We start from the raw sequence: 19,665 nt of genomic DNA, 5'->3' as shown, positions 1-19,665 counted from the left end.
AACTCTGCTACGTTGCTAAGATGGAGAATATTGCATTGGATATATCAGAAAATACTTGTTATTGCGATAAGCATTTCTCAAAAGAAAATCTTACTAACAAGCATGTAAGATTAGAACATAGCAAATCTTGGTGGAGGAAAAATCTATATTCTGTCGTGAGACTTCATGTTCTGAAGGATTTTCTATTCGATTACAAAAACATTTGGAGAAAGTACTGTACCTGTACGTACCGTACATGGATTTGCCTGCGAACTTGTGAAGCTGGAATTCAAAAATATGAAGGGTAAGTAAATTCTGCTCTGAAATTTTAAAAATGCTGTATTAATTAATATATCTTAAAATAATTGTTTTCATGAATATTAACAGCTGATTAAGTAGTAAATAAAAATATTATGTACTGTATTTGACAGATTTCTATGAATGGAAAGCCAGAGAGGAGTTGAGAACCAACTAAAGTTAACTGTCGTAGGTACTGTCTAAAAAATCATGGAATTTATAAACTGTACTCGTGCGTATCTGGCACATGGGATCATGACTACACTCAATTCAGAAATGTTCCTACAAAAAGAAAACATTCAATAACAGATTGTGTATATAAAAATGTTGCAAATGTATAATTTTCAATAAATCTTTTTCATAAAGAAAACCATCTTTCTTATGAATAGCTTTTTTTTTTTTTTTTTTTCTTAGCTAACATTCAAATAAATCATTGCAGATCTGTTAAAGGAGGCTACAAAAAGTTCACTAATATTTTACTGACGATGATAATTTGTTGATGGATTTATACTGCCAATTCAAAAGACCTCACTCAAATTACACAAGATACACTTAAATCTTGGTATTCGCCAGGGTTAGGTTTTATAAAAATCCCGTGAAAACCAAATAAGGATGCCTATGGAAAAAATTGAGTTTGGTTTTGTCACACTGCTGTACTGATCTGAGGTGAAAAGCATATATTTTAAATTAAATAAATTAAAAATATAATTAAAAATTGTAGCCCGGCATTATGACGATGTCATAATTGCTCGTTAATACAATAAAACTATTATTTCATTCCAGTCTTAAAGTTGACAGAATATGAATATTTATTTTTCAAAAAATTCTACAACCTTAATACAATAGACATCCGCGTAACGTGACGCTCATATTGCGTTATTTTCGCGTAACTTTTATTCCTTATTTCTTTTAAATTAAAAACATTTATCTTTTAATAAACGAATATTTCATTTTAGAAGCGACTAACAGGCGGAATATTTGTTTTGTATTTCTTTTTTTGTTAATAAATCAAGTTATTACGCACACATGAAAAATGCTTTCCCTGTGTTATAAAACTTATTTTGATATTGTTGTATAAAGAAAGTGAAATTTTTTCCATTCAAATTCACTTTTTTACCGGCACTTACGTATGATTTATGATAATGAATTGTTTTTCTGTTGCCTGTTCAATTAACGTGATATATAACTTATTTTATTTATCATAATAGGTATAAATATTGTGACTTTTATACTAATTTTATACATTGTTTATAAATTAATTTTATTTCAAATTATTAAAAATTGTTTTGTAATTCCAACTCTAGTAAAATCGATAATAATTTATTCTAGTTTCTTTCGATAAAATTAGTACCATTTATATTTATGTAACACATTGGCAACTGTTTAATGGCATACTTCTACATTATTAATAGCTCAATAACGTGTTATTACAAATAAAGGATGTCCTGTTTCGGCCTAGCTGACTGGGATAAATCTTTCAGGTTGCTGAAATAGAAAATAGTCGTAAACTTTTGAATAGATTTGATTTTCTAAGATCTGATTTTTGTTTTTAAAAATTTAATAACGATTAGGTTAAAAGTATATTATTATTAGAAGGAAAAAATCAACATTTTGCAAGTGTTTATATCTGATAATTACTATATTATGTAAAGGAAGGTCATTTTTTTATTGATCGCGATAACAGCATCACTTCATATCATCACGTTACTTCAATCAAGATGTTGATTTGGAGCATATTATTACTTCTTTTCGCACTAATAATTTTATGGAGATTTGTTTTTGGAAAAATTAAACTTCGGAGACAATTATCTTCATTTCCTGGGCCTAAGTTGGATAATTTCCTTCTAGGAAATTATAATCTTTTCTGGACAAAAGGAAAGAACATTCCTTTTCATATCCGTAAGTAGGCCATTTCACAATAATTATTTATACGTTTTAAATGTTTTAATATCAATTTATTTAGTTATAAATAATAAGTTTTATCAAATTAAATTGATAACAAATATTTCTTTTAAAATCATAAAATTTATTATTTGCTTATTATAATTATAATCTGATGATTTGATGTTATTGAATGTTTTTTTAATTATGTGTTACAAACAGCTGCATATATATAATTTTATTCGACGAGTAAACTTTACCCGTATATCTTTTGTATTTCAATTCAAATTATCATCAACTTAAATGTCTATTTATTTCATAATAGAATAGACGATTAGTTATCATATCAATATAATTTTAGGCTTATATTCTTATCTGATTTTTCATCTTGAACAAGATAACTGATTGATTTTTTCGTTTAGTTAATTCTTGTAGTGTTTAAAAGTATTTTAATTGTAGATTAATGAAATTTCGAAAGAAAATAACTGTTTTATAACATTTACTTAATTATAGTTTTTATTATAAAATGTAATAAAATAATTTTTTTATTAATTTAATAATCTAATATTTATCGAATTCAGATTATGAAGTTACAGTGAAGGAATGGTTAATTTTTTTAAAAAATAGAACCTTTCTTCTCTCAATAATTTGATAGAGACAGTTCTATAAATGATTGAATGAATTGGGAACAGAAAAAAGGGTTTTAAAACGTATGTCAATTTCCGCGATAATTTAGATAATTGAAAAAAAAAATACAAAAAGAAATTCCACTATTGCTGATGTAATCGTACTACTAAAACGTCTCAGACTTAGTACTACGATTACAGAGACTTACTTGTTAGTCAGATTTCAGTAGTAGTTAGTCCATCGTTTAAGTTCATTTTATAATAATTTATTTCAATAATTTCCTTTTAATAATAATTTTCTTTTTTGAGTATTTTAACATTATTAAGTGAGATCTCGCAACCTTCCTCATTACAATGTATAGCCACTGACGAATTATAGTTAATAGTAACCACTTCTTCATGACTAGTAGATCCAGTCAAGAAGTGGTTCCCGTTCAACCCTCAACCCCCATCTGGTTATAACACATTGTGCTAGTTTTTGTCGATTTAAGTTGGTCTCACACAGTGAAACTTATCACTTGTATAATGGTTTTAGGAACTTTTAATTTCAACTTTTATAAAAAAATGTTTTTAAACCTGATTTTACTTTTATTTATCAGTCTTATTTTTTAAAAGTAAAATAAAATTTGTTTTATATTTCAAAAATACAAAATTTTTTTTAAACATAATCCACTTCGTAATTTTTTATCCATCAACAGGTAATAGCAATCTAATCTATATTATATTAAAAATTAAGAAAAAATTTTCAAATTTTTAAATTTTTTCTTAATTTTATTTATTTAATATTTATTTACCTGTCTACCTTAATTTTACCTTATACAGCACACTTTTTAAAACAAGTTTTATTTAGTCAATTGCCTAATTTTTAATTTCAATTTGAAATTAATAAACAGCTAAGTAAAAAAGATTTAAAAAAATATTATTTGTATTATGGGTAATGTAATTTATATCTATTATTTCTTTTGTAAAAAATAAGGACTGAAAAGGAGTCATTTAGACCCGAAGTGCTCCATTTTACAGGCATCTCCGGACAGCACCAATATATTGATAGATACTGATAAAATAGTTTGAAGAAATTGATATTTATCTAACTCCCAATTGTATTTCCGCGGTAAAAATGTTAAAAAAAACTATTGTTTTTATGAAATTCTTTGAGATAAATATACTTTTCGTGTGATTAATTATAATTTTCATTAAAATTAGACCGAAATATGTTGAAGTGGTGGGGAAAGTAACATTTTTATATAGTCAATTGACTGTCATATTTACGAGTAATCACTCGTATTAGTTATTTTATATAAATCTGAAAATTCCTAAATAATGGTAGTAATTATCAGGGATGAAAACAAATAAAGAATGCGGGTAAGCCCAGCAGCAACATTGCTAGTTTTTACTTTTTTAATTTGTGCTATAAAACATAGATTTACATGAGGGTTATCGATCGCTTTTTCCAAAAGCATTTTAAAGGCAGTACTATTTAAGCGGCGAGTGATGACGTACCTCATCTTCAGGTCGCCGAGCTGACCATGTCTTTAAGGTAATGAATAGCTCAATGAATAGTTTTCCCAAACGAATTCTGTGATGACGTCATTACATCTTAAACAATTAGCTATCCATAAGTTTCCATCAATGACTTCAGGAAAACTTTCAATACTCAATGTTAACATATGAAATTTTTCTTGTATAATAAATTAAATATAATATATTTTTAGTTTTACATTCATTAAATATATTAAAAATATATAAATATAAAATATATTTTTTAGAATTTCCTATAACGTTATTATCCTTGGCTACAATTTATCGAGAACATGGATTATGTCGTGTTTGGGTAGCTGTTGATCCTTACGTGATGATTTTTTCGGCAGAAACTATTGAAGTTAGTCACCTGATATTATTTCATAATTAGAATTATAAATATACGAACTAATGTAAATTTAAATATAATCGTATAAATACTGTAGAATTTTTAATGTGTTAATTGGTTGCAGTAAAAATTGAAAAATATACATTAACTTCATATCATATAATTCGAGAAGCAGTTCATTTCAAGTCATTTGGGATAAATTGTGTTGGAAATCAAATGAGAAGGAAACATTTTGGATTTAACAAAGGAAATTTTATTCTTTGAACGTAACTTCTTAAAACGCAATGATTCTATATTGCATTAACTGCCAATTAAGAAGGAACACACAAGAGACAAAGTGGTCCAGTTATTGTTGTAAAGACGAATGACGAAAATTTAGGCGATTGTAAAGAGAATATGGTAGAGAATACAGTGGCCTCTCCCACATCTAATATGGCCGGGAATGATCCGAATATTACAAAAATCTGGATAAGGAGTGGGTAATTTTAGAATAAGACAAGTGTAATAAAATGTTTTTGCTGAATTTTATGCTGATGTATGACAATTATTACAATTAATTTTGAAAGTATTGCGTTAAAGTTGTTTTGTTCTCGATTCGCTGACGAGATGCTACATCACACCAATGCCCAATCATTATCACATCAGCGGTGGTTGATGCATTGTGGTAGAGCTTCTACGAACTTCAATGCGACCTCAATAAGAAGAAGTTAAAAAATATACGCACTGCAGCATGGGAAAGTAAGATTCGAAATACAACACATTTTGGAACATTTTTAGTTGTCTTCAATTAGTCGGTTTCCTTTATAACGGATCCTCTCGCGTTCAAAAGTGTTTTGTACTTGTTCGTGAACTACACTGAATTTTATTTGGGAAATTACAATTGTTTCAGCTCACACTTCTAGGAGTATTTTGTAATCTAGTTCTATTTTATCTATGTACACGCGGTGTTTATACTTTGTTATTGTATTGATATTATTGTGTCCGTGTTTATTCTGCCGGCAGAGCGCATCGGGTACTCTTTGTGTAACATTAGATACACCCCCTTTGGTTGTAAACGGTTCCCAGTCTGGCATCACGAGATCCCCCCCACTCTTTTCTTCTCACCTGTCCTTCCCTCTGTTCTCCTCCCTCTCCTTTATCTTTATTCATCAATTTATCTTTGGCTATACCTGTGGGCAAGGCCTTCTCTGTCTATCTATCTATCTGTCTTTGATTAGTCCGGATATGGGAAGGACGGATGTAGGAGAGTCTACTGTATTCCATACATTACACTGTAATACAAATAAAAGTTTTTCATACACGTCGTTAATTTTAGTATAGATAAAGATTGTTTACAGATCAGCGAGAATCCTAGTATCAAGGCGAAACATTTGATATCATGTTTTACATTTTATTATTAAAAATAACTTTATAAAATTGAATTAGCTACAATATAAATAATACGAATAAATTGAATAAATAATTTATTATTTTTGATAATTTTCTTAATAATAATTTGTCAAATAATTTATAAAATAATAATTTTTTAGCCCATTTTAAACAGTCACACGTTAATAACTAAAGACGATACATATAAACTACTTCATTGTTGGCTTGGAACGGGTTTACTAACGAGGTAAAATATTATTCTTTAAATATTCTAGTTAATAAACATAAATAATAATCAGTTAATAGATATATCCACATTGAGACGTAATTTGATATTTGTTAATTGTAATTAACAATTCAGCTAATTTAAAGTAGTATATATACATACAGTAGGCCTATATTACATTTTTAATGCAAATTTTTAATGACATAGCACTGGTAATAAGTGGAAAATCAGAAGAAAAATGATTACTCCGACATTTCATTATCGAATTCTCGATCAATTTCTTCCGACATTCGACAAAAATGCAAAGATTCTCGTTAAAAACCTTGAAGAATATGAAAGTGAGGATTGGATAGATATCATACCATTAGTTACTCTTTGCACTTTGGATGTAATCTGTGGTAAGAAGAATAAAAATAATTATTAAAATTATTGAATTTAGTATAATTGAATTTAAAATTCTTATTACAGAGACGGCGATGGGAGTTGAAATAAAATCACAGAACAAAAACTGCATGGATTATATTCAAGCACTGCATGAGTATGTATTATTTTGAAAATGCAATTAAATTATTAAGTTCAATGGAACTAACTTTATTAAACATTGTTTTAAACTTCATTTAATGATTTTTTCGTAACATTTGTAATTGAATTGGATCGTGAGTCGTAAAACACGAATGGAACACACTACTTATCTATTACTTGAATACAGTAATAGTAATAGAAACTAACGAAAACAAGTTGATTGGCATTCGATTAATAAATAAAAATATTTTAAAGTTATTAAGTTTTATACAGTTTTTATTATTATACATTAAAAAATAACTTAGAAAGTAATCCTCCTCTAAATTTTGTTTATAAGTCATTTCAATTCAGAATCTCATAATATATTTTAAGAACAATCTTACGTAACCACCTAATGCTCGACGGCGTTCGGCCACCCGGCTCGACGGCCGGGTGGCCGAGTGGTCAACGCCGATGGGGTGGTCGTGCCTACCGCTTTGGGAGATTCAGGATCGAATCTGAACGGTATCGAAGCTTGCTGCTAATGAAGATCAGAAATGAAACCGTAATCAAAATCGTATCGAGACCCAAAACGCGAACAGAAAAGCGATGCTAAACATAATATCCGAAGTGGAAACACTACTCAAATGCTAACGTAATTGGTAGAAAGCCAACTTCTGAATTATAAATAGTAACGCTAGGCTGTTACCAGAAAGAAATCACATCTTTACGTGAGAAATCATAAGAGGGAAAAAAAGAACCTACAATCACTGGAAATCTGAAGCACTATTTGTTTCTTAATTTAATTATATTCATAATAAAATAATTCATTTTAATTACAGGTTTACTAACATACATTTAGAAAGATCTATGAAACCGTGGTTGTTTAATGATTTTATTTTTAATCTGACATCTAATGGGGCTAAATTAAAAAGAACTTTATCTGTACTTCATGGCTTAACTAAAAAGGTAAAAAATATTTTTGTGTTTAATTTTAAAATATTTTTATAATTTCGTGCTAGACTATTGAAATCACATAAATAATTCTAGATTTCTTTATGTTAATTACGTAATATTTATAAGGGAAAAATATTCATGTTTTACATAATGCAATGAAGGAGATTTGATAAGACCAAATTATTTTGAAAAGATTTGCAATTAATTATTAACAGTGATTCCTAGGAATGAAAATTACATTTCAATATGTAATAATATACACAACGAGCAATTATTTAGTGTGACATCGTCACAATGCCGGAATGCAATTTTTAATAAGTTTTTAAATTTAAAATATATGCTCTCCATCTGAAATTAGTAGAGTCTTGCTCCTGTACATCATACTTTTTCGTTAGCAATAGAGTCCTGCAAGTCGTCTATCTATCTCCTCTCGGGGTGAAATTTTTGAATTGAAATAACGTAACTTTTTAATTTTCGGTTTGGACCGGAAGTTCGTATGTAGTTAATCGGAACTCCTGCTCCAAATCTTTCTATATCTGGTCTTGGCTTTCATCTATAACTCCGTTCTCGATATTAGAAAAGGGCAGACAGCGGACCGACGGACGACAGTAGGAACTTACACAATTTTTCAAATTGCATCCTAATAATTGGCATTTACTGTATTTATTTTTCATACGATATTTAATATACATATCAGGGATGGTAAATCTTTTTGAGCCCGCGTGCCATATTGTCGTGCCAGATGATTTCTTCTTTCGTGCCACTTTGTACACACGTGCCATAGAATCGCCACCTCTGTTATATATGAAAGAATTATAATGAAAAATATAAAATTTGTAACTAAAATCGTTTGAAAATCAAAATAATATTGTGAAGTAATTTAGATCAAATAATTTTACATAACCTTTAAGACAATTTGATCTAAATAATTAAACGCAATTATGGTAATATACAGAATTATAATCATTATGTTTTTCATTAAAAACGTTTTATTTTATTAGTCCATAAGTATAACACTAAAATGTATATATTGCTAATAATGAAAGCAAAGAAGGAATACAAAGAAAACTTTGTGCAAATTGAAAAAAAAGAAATTCATATAGATACAAAATGTTGCTACAATTGTTTAATTCGATGTTATACTCATTACTTAACTAAAACTAACTTAAAAATTCTTGCATAAACAATTGACAGAAAATGTACTAAGATAATGAATTTCACAAAGGACCGTGTGTAATCGTCGCATGCTATAATTAGTACCTACACTTCGATGATAAAAATGCAGAAATTTTAAAATGATGCAATAAATAATATTTGAGGGTTTTATATAATAAAATGATAAATATATTAATAAAATTAATTTATTTTATATACAGATTCTGTTAGTGACCAGGGAAAATAAATTACATTCTTCGGCTTGCACAATTTTAGTCAACCACCGTTGTTAGAAGAAAGTGTCGATACATTATTATATTATGACACATTTACCACAATAAAAACGACTTTTTTTGTAATAACTGCTATTGACTTTATTTCTTCGAGCCAACGCACGCAATTTACTTTCTTTTCGATTGTCCCAATTTGGAGTTTCTAATGAGTTCTGTAAATAAAATTTGTTCTACATTTTAAAAAATTATTACGTAAAATACTTCAGATGTTAGATTATCAAATATTATTTACTACGTAGTTATAACAGTGTATTTTTAGTGATTGAAGTGTAGAGGCACACGAACTTTTAAAATGTGAACTTTTAAAAACACTGTTATAGAAAAGTTCTGTTTTCTCGTGTAAATAAATAAAAATAAATTCATCTAAGTAAATTACACGTTTTAATTATTGAAACAAATTTATGTTAATATTAAAATTATGATAATTTTTATTTAAAGATCTTAAAACAAAGAAAGGAAGAATTGAAAACGTCAGTCAATAATTTGACAGATTCCTCTATTGGAGAAAAGAAAAAAGAACCACTTCTTGATACTTTGATTAAGCATCAATTTCAAAATAAAGATTTCACCGATCAAGACATTTGTGAAGAAGTTGATACTTTCGTATTTGGAGTAAGATTTATTCACTTATTTTTAAAAGTAAAGAATGTGCTTTTTTCGTAAAATTCTTAAATTGGTATTGCAAAGAAAAGTTAAGTTTAGCTAATTATTTTTAAATTTAAAAACATTTTCGGATATTAGAATATAATTGATGTAACATTTTGTTTCGAAATAATTTAAATATATTCTTAAAAATGTATATATTCAATGTGAAATGCGTTCTTATTTACTATCAATATTTCATAAACGTATTCAATGTAAACAGAAGTTTTTGCTTTTAAAAACAAATATAAAAAAAAAATTACAGTAGAGCATCGATTATCCGACTCAATTGGGGACTGGGGTTGGTCGGATAACTGAAAAACGGATAACCGAAAAGTATGAAAAAATACATTATTAGTATATTCCATGAAATTAGTATATTAGTATATCGCTATTAACCTACTTTGCCTTGAATTTTTATCGATGTTAAGCCTAACAAAATTTTTTTAAAATAATAATCGTCGCTATTGTATCGTTAAAAATTATTTCTTTATTTTGCACAAAATAAATACAGTACTATACTGTATATTGAAAAATATGAAACAAAAAATATATATATATATATATTCAGGTTACATATTTTACATAAGGTAGGCCTATACATTAGAAAAAAAAGTCCAAAATTTTCTTTTTCTTCACAGCTGACACTCGTTTTTTTGCCACTAAATCTCGCACACGTTTTAAGAACAGTAACTGGATAGCGTCGTTAAATAAAATTAAGCCTCGTTTAAATACTGGCCTCCCTTTCATGGTCAAGTCAGTGTTGCCAGCTAAAACACGCAAAAATTTAACAAAAATAATAATAAAGTAGCCAAGACAGCCAAATATTGTAGCGCCACATCACTAGCGGACATTTGAATTTGCCGACTAGAATGCGGTCGGTTAACCGATGTGACGGTTAATCGGGGGTCGGATAATCGATGTTCTACTGTATATGTAAGGGAAGGGATGGCAAGATGGAAGGGGTGGGCAAGATGGAAACTACTTACCCACCCCGAACCGCGCGACGAAGCATCCGAATCTCCATGCACACAGAGACACCCGGATATCTAGTATATATGAACGGCGACTCAGACCAGTTGGTGCCACCAATTGACGTGTGCAAGTTATTTCGCAGCAGATTATTACGCAATCATTGGACTTATGCAGTGTTATTATTTATACCTACAAGGTAAGTGTTACTATTTTGTTTTTATACAAAGTACAGTAATTTTACGCCCGCTACAAAGTGTCCACAAAATAAGTATTATTATAAACTTATAAAATTACCTTTTAGATGAAGATATTATGGTATTCGAAGTAACCTTTAAGACTGAAATTGTTTAGTTTTGAAATAAAGTTGACCTGTGTTTGCAGTCAGTATGAAAAGTGCACGTTGGGGCAAGACGGGTACCCCATCTTGCCTCTACCATCTTGCCTAAGGTTGGGCACGAATTCTGCTGCTGGCTAGAGGCATTGCAATATAGTGCAGTGAACTAGTTTTAAATTCGTTGTCATTGATAATTCTATATCACTTTTTCGAATATATAAAACAATAATTTTAAAACTGATCTTTTTATAGAAAATGAAATATTCCACTTTTAAATCATATTTAACTGTAATAAATTTATACGGTATATACTGTATTACTTTATTATGTTTTTACGTTTTATTTTATTTATGAAAACATTTTTTTAATTTAAATACTATTTTAACAAGAAATAAAATGTGAGATAACAATCAAAATAAAAATTTTTTTCCACGAAAAAAAATATCGTCTGCTTACAAAATAGCGAAACTGAGCATGCGCGAAGTGACAGTATCGTCTGGTAAAGTAAATACGAGTGTTCAAATAGATATTCTTCTCAGCAACAAATTAAGGTGTTGTATTTATTTATGTGTTCATTTGCTGAGCGCTTTTAAGGTTATAAATACGAGTAAGTTGAAACTTTTATATTTATTTATTCTTTGACTTTTGCTGTTTAAATATTCTTTGTTTTAATTTTCGAATATAAAATTTCGCAACGGTTAGCCAAAGCTGTAAATTGCCACATTTTTATTTTTATTTTTGAAATCAATATAAGTTACTAATATAAAAAGCGACAATGTTAGTTTGTTTGCTAGAGGTAATCTCGGAATACATGAACTAATTTCTATAATTCTTTCGCTATTGGAAAGCTTATTCCATCCAGATGAACATAGTATATATACGATTTTCATATTAAGAAAAGAAAATGCCTGTGACTGATGTTTTTACTGCAGCGTTTGTCTCGTAACGTAAATTGACGGCTCTGTTCCCGGCCAATCTCCTTCACCTGGTCAGCTTTATTAAACTTATCTTATATTTTCGATTTTGGTTTGATGCATGCAGTTCGGGTAGTTGTGTATATGCTTTGTTTATATTGTCATGGTCTTTAATTTCTTATTTTGAAAAATAATACTCTTACGCAATGTTCCCTCTAATTATTTTGTAGATAAGCGGAACATATACTTCTCTGAGCAAAAAATTTTTCTGAGCATAAATATAAAATCTTATTTTTTTTCTATAAAAATTAAAATAATTAATTATAAAGTAGAGATTAAAATTCATTTTAAAACATACTTCCATACAAAATATTATCTTTTGTCAATGATTTAAACGAAATATACGTAGCAATAATCATGTTGCAGACAGAGTGAGAAATAAGTAAGCAACAATTCAAATCAGTGTGCATGCTCGCATGCACGGCGCACAAATTCTCGTGCGCGCCAACAATTTGGGCAGTGCAGCCGCGCAGCTTAGAGGGAACATTGCTCTTACGTTATCAGATACTTGGAGCTATAAAGGACAAATTTACTCCCATTAGATGAAATTAATCTTTTGGAAGAAGGCATATAGTACAGTATTTTTGTATGTTCTCTGTTTTATTAGTAATCCCACTGCACCACAGCCATTTCTACTTATTAATGTTTTACATTACTAACTTTGATAATATAACATAGTAGTAAAAATTTTGCACTGTTAAGTATAAGCTATATTATTAAAAACAACTAATAAACATTATAAAATACAAAAAATTGTTAATTTTCTTGTAAATCTTTACATCTTAAAACAAATTATTTATAAAAATTATATTTAAATAAATAAATTTCATTAAGATAAAAGAATGTAAAGCTTTAAATTGGAATTTTTAAACCTTGCATTTAATAATTATTAACAGTTATAAGCACTTTATGTTTTATAAACTTCAATGCATTGTTGTGTTAGATTAGCTTTTATTATTTATATTAATTTTCTAAAAGAATTCAAAAAGACCAAAATTGTAAAAAATTTATTTTCATATTTAGTTGTAATTAGAATTATGTTTATTTTCTAGGGTCACGATACAACTTCAATGGGCATATGTTGGGCACTTTATCATCTAGGACTCCATCGAGATATTCAAGAAAAAGTGTATGAAGAACTCCGAGGAATATTTGGAGACGATAAAGATAAAACATTAACTGCGGATGACATTAGAGAAATGAAATATTTGGAATGTGTTTTAAAGGTGTGTGTTAATCATATTTAGTAAATATGCCGTATATAAGTCATGACCAACCCGCGCCCCTCGAGGTCGTAATTTGATGCCCTGGGACTTTGTCAACGTAGTTGTATTTCTTTGTTTTATCTTTCGTGCCATTATGCATCCATAATTAAGCAGATACAAGAACTTTTCGTTAATTCGAACTCTAATCTGGTCAAGATGACTGCTTTTAAAGTAACACGTTTTCGAGTGGCATTTTACATATGGACTACCCCTTTTTTCTCTTATTTTATAAAATACGGCTGCGTTTCGGGATTGAAAAATTGGGCTACAAGTAGCTGATTGAGATATTTGTAGGACTCTAGGCTACTACGTTTGGGCGACTTACTACTTTTTAGGGCCACTTTAAAAATAATTTAGACTACATTTCCAGGAATTTTGTTTTACTTTCTATAAAACCTATCTGGCGACCTGTGATGTTCTCACCGGACCCGTGCCGTTTACCTTCAGTTTATTTATATTATTATTATTAATTTAAATTATTTAACGAAAATAGCGTTCTGTTTATGTGGCCATATTCCATTTCGTTAATAAATTATATCAATTACATGATAGTTTTTACGGAAATATGCAAATTTCGGATAATTCGAAATCGCGAATATTTCGTCCCGTAAATTTCGAACTAATGAAGATATTCTGTATTCATTATGACGTGACTAATAGAAAGATGAAAATAAACTCGGTATTACTAATTAGCATATAATATTTTAGTATTTAATGCATTGGAGGTTATCATATACTTTGGTACTCAGCAGGCGTAGAAACCTGCAACTACGTGTGAGACTGCGGATTTTAGAAAAAATTTTCAAATAAAAGAAAACTTTCCCTTTTTTTCGCGTTCGAAATTGTTGTAAACATCCTCTTAGAAAAAACTCCTCGCAGAGTATTGGAGCAGAGGTCTCTTCCAACTATCAACAGTTAGGTGTGAAAGTTAACACTTAATTGTCAAGAATTGCAAGTCATTGTCAACAACGGACTGCTTTCCCATACTAATGCTATAAAAGCGCGTACTACCGAAGTTTAGGGCGCACACGGAAGTTATTTCTGTACTTGTGCCAGTCGATCTCCACGCCAAGGAAACGAATCCCGTCGGAGAAGACATTCAACGGCAGCAGACCCTTTCATACTATCGGCGACCGCCATACTTCAGTTATACCGTCCAATCTCGCAAAGAGGTATTATTTGTTAGAACTCTAAATTCTCTCTCCCTACAACGAGATTAGGCGTAACTCCTAGCCGCCCTTTTTAGAATTTGTAAACCTTACAATTAATCGCAGTTAACCGCATTTAATCGAGTAGCATTTTGTTGAGTTGACTTGTAACCGATTTGTATGTTAACCTTAGTTAATCAATAAATGTTTTATTTGTTAACCTGTCGACCTGTCGATCTCTTTTTCCGGAAAGACGCCCGTCCACTTGCTCTCCCCACTCACTTTTTGCCCTCCTAAGCCATTCAACAGACGCAGAGATCGGGTTTTACCAGCACGCGCAGATGAAGTAATCCGTGAGGATTAACCCCTGGCCCCCTGCTTATCTCACATACGTAAGAAAGAATACATGGAAACCGCCAAAGTCTACGAAGTTTATTTGCGGCCGGCATCCAGAAAAGGTTACTCGTCATTGCTGCATATCCTAATATTAGTCGCAAATTCCGTTGTTGTCTTTGAGAAAGGTCAATTATGTTGAAGTAGAAAAAAGTTTAAATTTGTGACATTCGTCATTTATTTAATCGTAACAGGTTCTAAATTATTATCTTCTTTTCACACATTTCCAAAGAGCATATTTCTCAATGATCTATTTATTGCATGTTTCTTCTGCTATTTATTAGAAGGCAGTGAAATGCATAATAGTTAAATAATGATATGTAATTTGAATATTATTGTATTTATAAACTATATATTATGGCATATATTCATGTATCATTTAATTCTGACAGGAATCACAACGAATTTCTCCATCCGTACCATTAATTGGACGTTCGTGTACAGAAGATTTCAAAATCAGTAGGTTTCACCCAATTAAGAATATAATAATTTAATATTTCAGAAACAATAATTACACTTACAATTTATAGAAAACTATACGATTCCTCGAGGTACAACTATTATGATACTTTTTTACGCAATACATCACGATCCGAAAGTATTTCCCAATCCAGAAGTGTTTGATCCGGACAGATTTCTCCCGGAAAATTGCATCGGAAGACATCCATATTCATTTATCCCTTTTTCTGCTGGTTCTCGCAACTGTATTGGTAAGTTTTATGAGCATAAATGAAAGATTTGATTGTGTTTACGTTATTATATTTTAAATTTCATTTTAAATCATAAACATTTTAATTTTTAGGTCAAAAATATGCTATGATGGAACTGAAGACAATTGTCAGCAGAATTATTATGAATTTTGAGGTGGAATCAATAGATCCTCCAGAAGATATACTTTGCAGTTTCTTGCTGGTTCTTCGACCTGAAGGACAATTAAAATTGAGATTGAAAAGAAGAAAATAATACATAAAGTTATTTCTAAATAAGAAATCACTTTAATAATCCGTATTTTATATCTTAAATTTTATTTTGTTTTTATATAGTTGAAATTAGAATAAAATATAATACAAAATATTATTGTAAATTTTTATAATAAGGCTTTAAAAAGCAAAAATGGTCAATACTCCGATCACTCAATTTGATTCTTATTTTACTAAAGATAAGACCTGATATACAGAATTCTATTTTCGATTCAATTGATGTTGGTGGAATCGTCTTTAATACATTTAAGAGAAGACGGATATTATGTGTTTTTTCACCTGTAGCCTGGAAGATTTCTAGTTTGTTTTCGAGATGCGTTACAGTATTTCTTTTGTCGTCTAGTATTCTTGATTTGTCTACCACGGATGCTTTAATAGGGCATCAATCTTACAGCCCGATAATTCGGCAGTTCGTTTGACTTTAATAATCAGGTTCATGAAGAAAAACTTCATACTTGCATACTTTGTACTCGTTTGTATCCTTGCCTAGTTTGCATAACCTGGCATAATGCAGTTATTGAATCTACTGAGCATGGTTAAAAATTAAGACAGCATAAGCACAGTTCTTCTAGATATTACAGGTCTGACAAGTAAAGAATTTTCAGAGTCCTGTCACAAATAGACTACATATTGATTATTGACAATCTGTGACATGCCATAACAAGCAAAAATTTAAAAAAACTAATAAAAACAGGCTTAAAATTAATCAATACAAATGTATTTTGACAGTTTATGGGTTAATAATTATGCTTTCTGTTTGCAAAATTTTCTCATCCTTAACACAAAGTAAGAAAAAAGTAAATTTTTAAGAAAGTTGCGGGATTTCCTAGAATGAGAAGAATTATCCGGGATATTTTCTCTGTTAAAAAGCAGCCAGGATCCCGTTGGAGAAACCGTAATATGGATGTTAGTGTGTGTGTATGTGATGGGCACGATTTTTTCACCCATTTTTGAAGTTTTATAACTCCTGTGCCTTTTGTCGAAAAGCTGTGAAATTTTGCAGGGATGTTCGTATATTAGATGAAAATGTTTCTAGAAATTTTCAGGAAAAACGAACTATTGGTTCTGGAGATATTAAGAGGGTCAGAATCAAATCTTAAAAAGTTTCCACATTACGAAACTTTTTTCAAAGAAGTAAGTTAATTAAATTTATTACACTAAAACTGTTGGAAATATATTAATATAAGTTATTTAGTTACACTTTATAAAATCAACAATGTTATGTTCCAAAGCATGATAAAAATTACTTATTTTTCTGTATTTAATGTTTTGCATCTACAAAAAGAAAAAAAAAATGCTTGAGGAAACATTAATTGAAACTGTGAATGAGTGGTCTGATGTTAGTATAACATATATATATATATATATACAATTACATCTATTTTATGGTTAATATAAAACATCTAAAAGTTATTTTTCTAATATCATTTTAGATATGAAATGTTGTTATATTTATTAATATAATTATATTGTTATATTACTATAAATAAAAGAATTGAAATTTAAAAGAAAAATTCTTCTTGTTTATTTATTTAAATTACATACTTAACTAAGTCTAATTCCCCTTTATTAAATTTAATTAAAATATTCTTTTTAACTTGTAAGATAAAATAGAAAAATTCATTTAGTATATACAGTGTTAATTATCCATAAAATATGATCTCAGCGATATTTTATGTTTTAGAAATTTCATAATTGCATTCATGAAGACCAATATCCAGTAAGCACAAATTATATGTTTTATCCAAAAAAAAGCAAGAATAATAAATAGCATTTTTAATTAATTGCTTTTAATAAATAGATTATTTTGAGTTCTATCGATGATAAAGATGGCAATGAATATGGAAGAATAATCGAAAACTATTTCAGTAGAGTATCGTATATTTATATTATAAATTTTATTTTAAGTAATCTTCTTTTTGTTATTAATTATTTTACCCCCTTCTTATTTAGACACAAAATAATTATAATGAATTTAAAACTCAAGCGATGTCAAGAATAAAGGTTGGATAACTTTTTATTTTCTTTTTTCTATAATAATTATTGTATAATAATAGTCGTTGAATTAGGAAATTAATTTTTCTTTAATTAAAATATTATTACGAAATAAATAATATTGTTATCAAATATTCTAAATCTGTGTTTAAAAAAGATTATAACAATTATTATTTTAATTTAGAATAAGAATTAATTATTATTCTAAATTAAAATAATTGTTAAAAGATATCGTTTTTTTTGTACCGAAATAAAATTAAAAGATTCGAATACACTAATCAATTACTGTTAGAAAATTAAAATATTCAAATATATTCCATTAATAATCAATCCTGAAGTATTAATAGTAAAATTAAATTTTAAATTTGATTATTTCTATCGCATTATACTGTACACTGTGCAATTTATCAGTTCAGAATAAAATTAGAATGGATCATTTTTTTAAATTTATTATAAATTATACTTAGAAGGTATACTCTTTTCAATGGTTGCAAAATTAACATACCTTGCTCCAATTGTCCTTTTTGTAACTTTTCTTTTAATGTTAAAAATGATTTGTATTTTGTGGATTTACTGATCATTTAAACTTTTAATGATCAGTAAATCCATAGTTGACAAAAAGTATCCTTTAAATTTTACAGGATACTTTTTGTCAACTGACTTTAATATTATTTTCGTATAAGATGGTAATTTATATTCTGTAACGTTATTTAAACTTTATAATTTTTTTGTCGTCAGTAAATATGTAATAAGTTTCCTAATTTTAACTTATACATAATTGTATCTAGATGATAAGAAATACCATACTGTATTGTAACTAATGTTGTTTCTCAAGTTTTTTGTTTCACTTAATTTAAATATAATTAAAGTAAAATTAGCAATGATACTATCAATCACAAACACTCTACGAAGTCGATTCAAAATTAAAAAAACGTAGTTAATTAGAATACTCCCATATAATCGAAGGATCCTGCTCAAAATTAAACATATTGTTTTGTTAAACTTATAATTCTTGGAGCGTGATTTTTATTACTACTTAAGCACATTAAAAATATTTATAAAGTTTATTATAAATCATATACCAAATATATCAAATTTAAAATATAATAAGAATTCAAACAATTCAAATTATTATATGTACTTGTTATAAAAAATTTATTTACTATTAGTATTTAATTTTAGCGTCCAACAGCAGCTGATCAATGTGGAAATTCTTTTATTACTGCGTTGGATGTAAGTTAAATATAATAATATTTTATTAAATATTTTTTTTAAATTTAAAAAATATATATAAGAAAATAGAGTTAGATAATATGTAGTTTTATAATTATCAATTAATATTAAATTTTTTAGAGAGCTACAATGGAACAATGCCAAAATAATACGGATGTCACCGTGAAATATTTATGCAACTTCTATGAGGATTATTATTATTCTAAATAATTAAATAAGTTTTTTAATGTTCTTACAATTAATAGAACAGTTAATTTATATCAAATTTACAAATTAATAGTATTTTCACTAAAATATTAATATCTGTTTAAATTTCTGTTAATAAAATTTAACATATAATTAAACCCAGTGTTTAATTGATATAAGTTTAATTACCAGTTTAATAAAAGCATTATTTTATTTTTTTATTTAAATATATGCATGTACTCTATTTCTTTTTATTATAGTTTATTCAGTAAGTTCTATATTTGAAATGATAATAAAAAAACCAGAAATTTTTGAATTTCTGTATGAAATTTTTTATAAAAGAATCTAATTTTATTTATTAGCACATAAATCAATATGATTGTATGTTCT

The 19,665-nt window shown here is 28.2% G+C and overlaps 1 protein-coding gene and 1 long non-coding RNA gene across 4 annotated transcripts in view; both read left to right on the top strand.

The window, feature by feature from the left end:
• The window catches only part of LOC136985742 (cytochrome P450 4c3-like), an 84,810-nt gene extending 68,871 nt beyond the window's left edge, over positions 1 to 15,939 (top strand). For 2 of the 3 annotated variants that reach the window (XM_067283088.1, XM_067283089.1), the window contains exons 9-11: positions 15,274 to 15,340; positions 15,412 to 15,591; positions 15,684 to 15,939. In XM_067283088.1, the coding sequence (XP_067139189.1) occupies positions 15,274 to 15,340; positions 15,412 to 15,591; positions 15,684 to 15,844 (408 nt within the window). In that variant the 3' untranslated portion in view covers positions 15,845 to 15,939. Of the gene's footprint in view, positions 1 to 1,943; positions 2,176 to 4,549; positions 4,663 to 6,179; positions 6,266 to 6,451; positions 6,643 to 6,712; positions 6,783 to 7,587; positions 7,715 to 9,588; positions 9,763 to 13,127; positions 13,302 to 15,273; positions 15,341 to 15,411; positions 15,592 to 15,683 lie in introns of those variants that run through there. The other variant, XM_067283086.1, reaches the window with a different exon arrangement.
• A 1,891-nt stretch (positions 15,940 to 17,830) lies between these two features.
• LOC136985748 (uncharacterized) lies at positions 17,831 to 19,419 on the top strand. Its single transcript, XR_010882385.1, has 3 exons — positions 17,831 to 17,865; positions 19,039 to 19,089; positions 19,210 to 19,419. It is a non-coding gene; the product is annotated as an uncharacterized lncRNA (long non-coding RNA).
• Positions 19,420 to 19,665: the final 246 nt, after the last annotated feature.

Source organism: Centruroides vittatus, unplaced genomic scaffold (assembly GCF_030686945.1).
Source record: "Centruroides vittatus isolate TY-2023 unplaced genomic scaffold, ASM3068694v2 contig_976, whole genome shotgun sequence".
In the NCBI taxonomy this organism is placed as follows: Eukaryota; Metazoa; Arthropoda; class Arachnida; order Scorpiones; family Buthidae; genus Centruroides; species Centruroides vittatus.
Note: the sequence above shows the minus strand (reverse complement) of the source record. Positions and strands in the feature narration are given on the sequence as shown.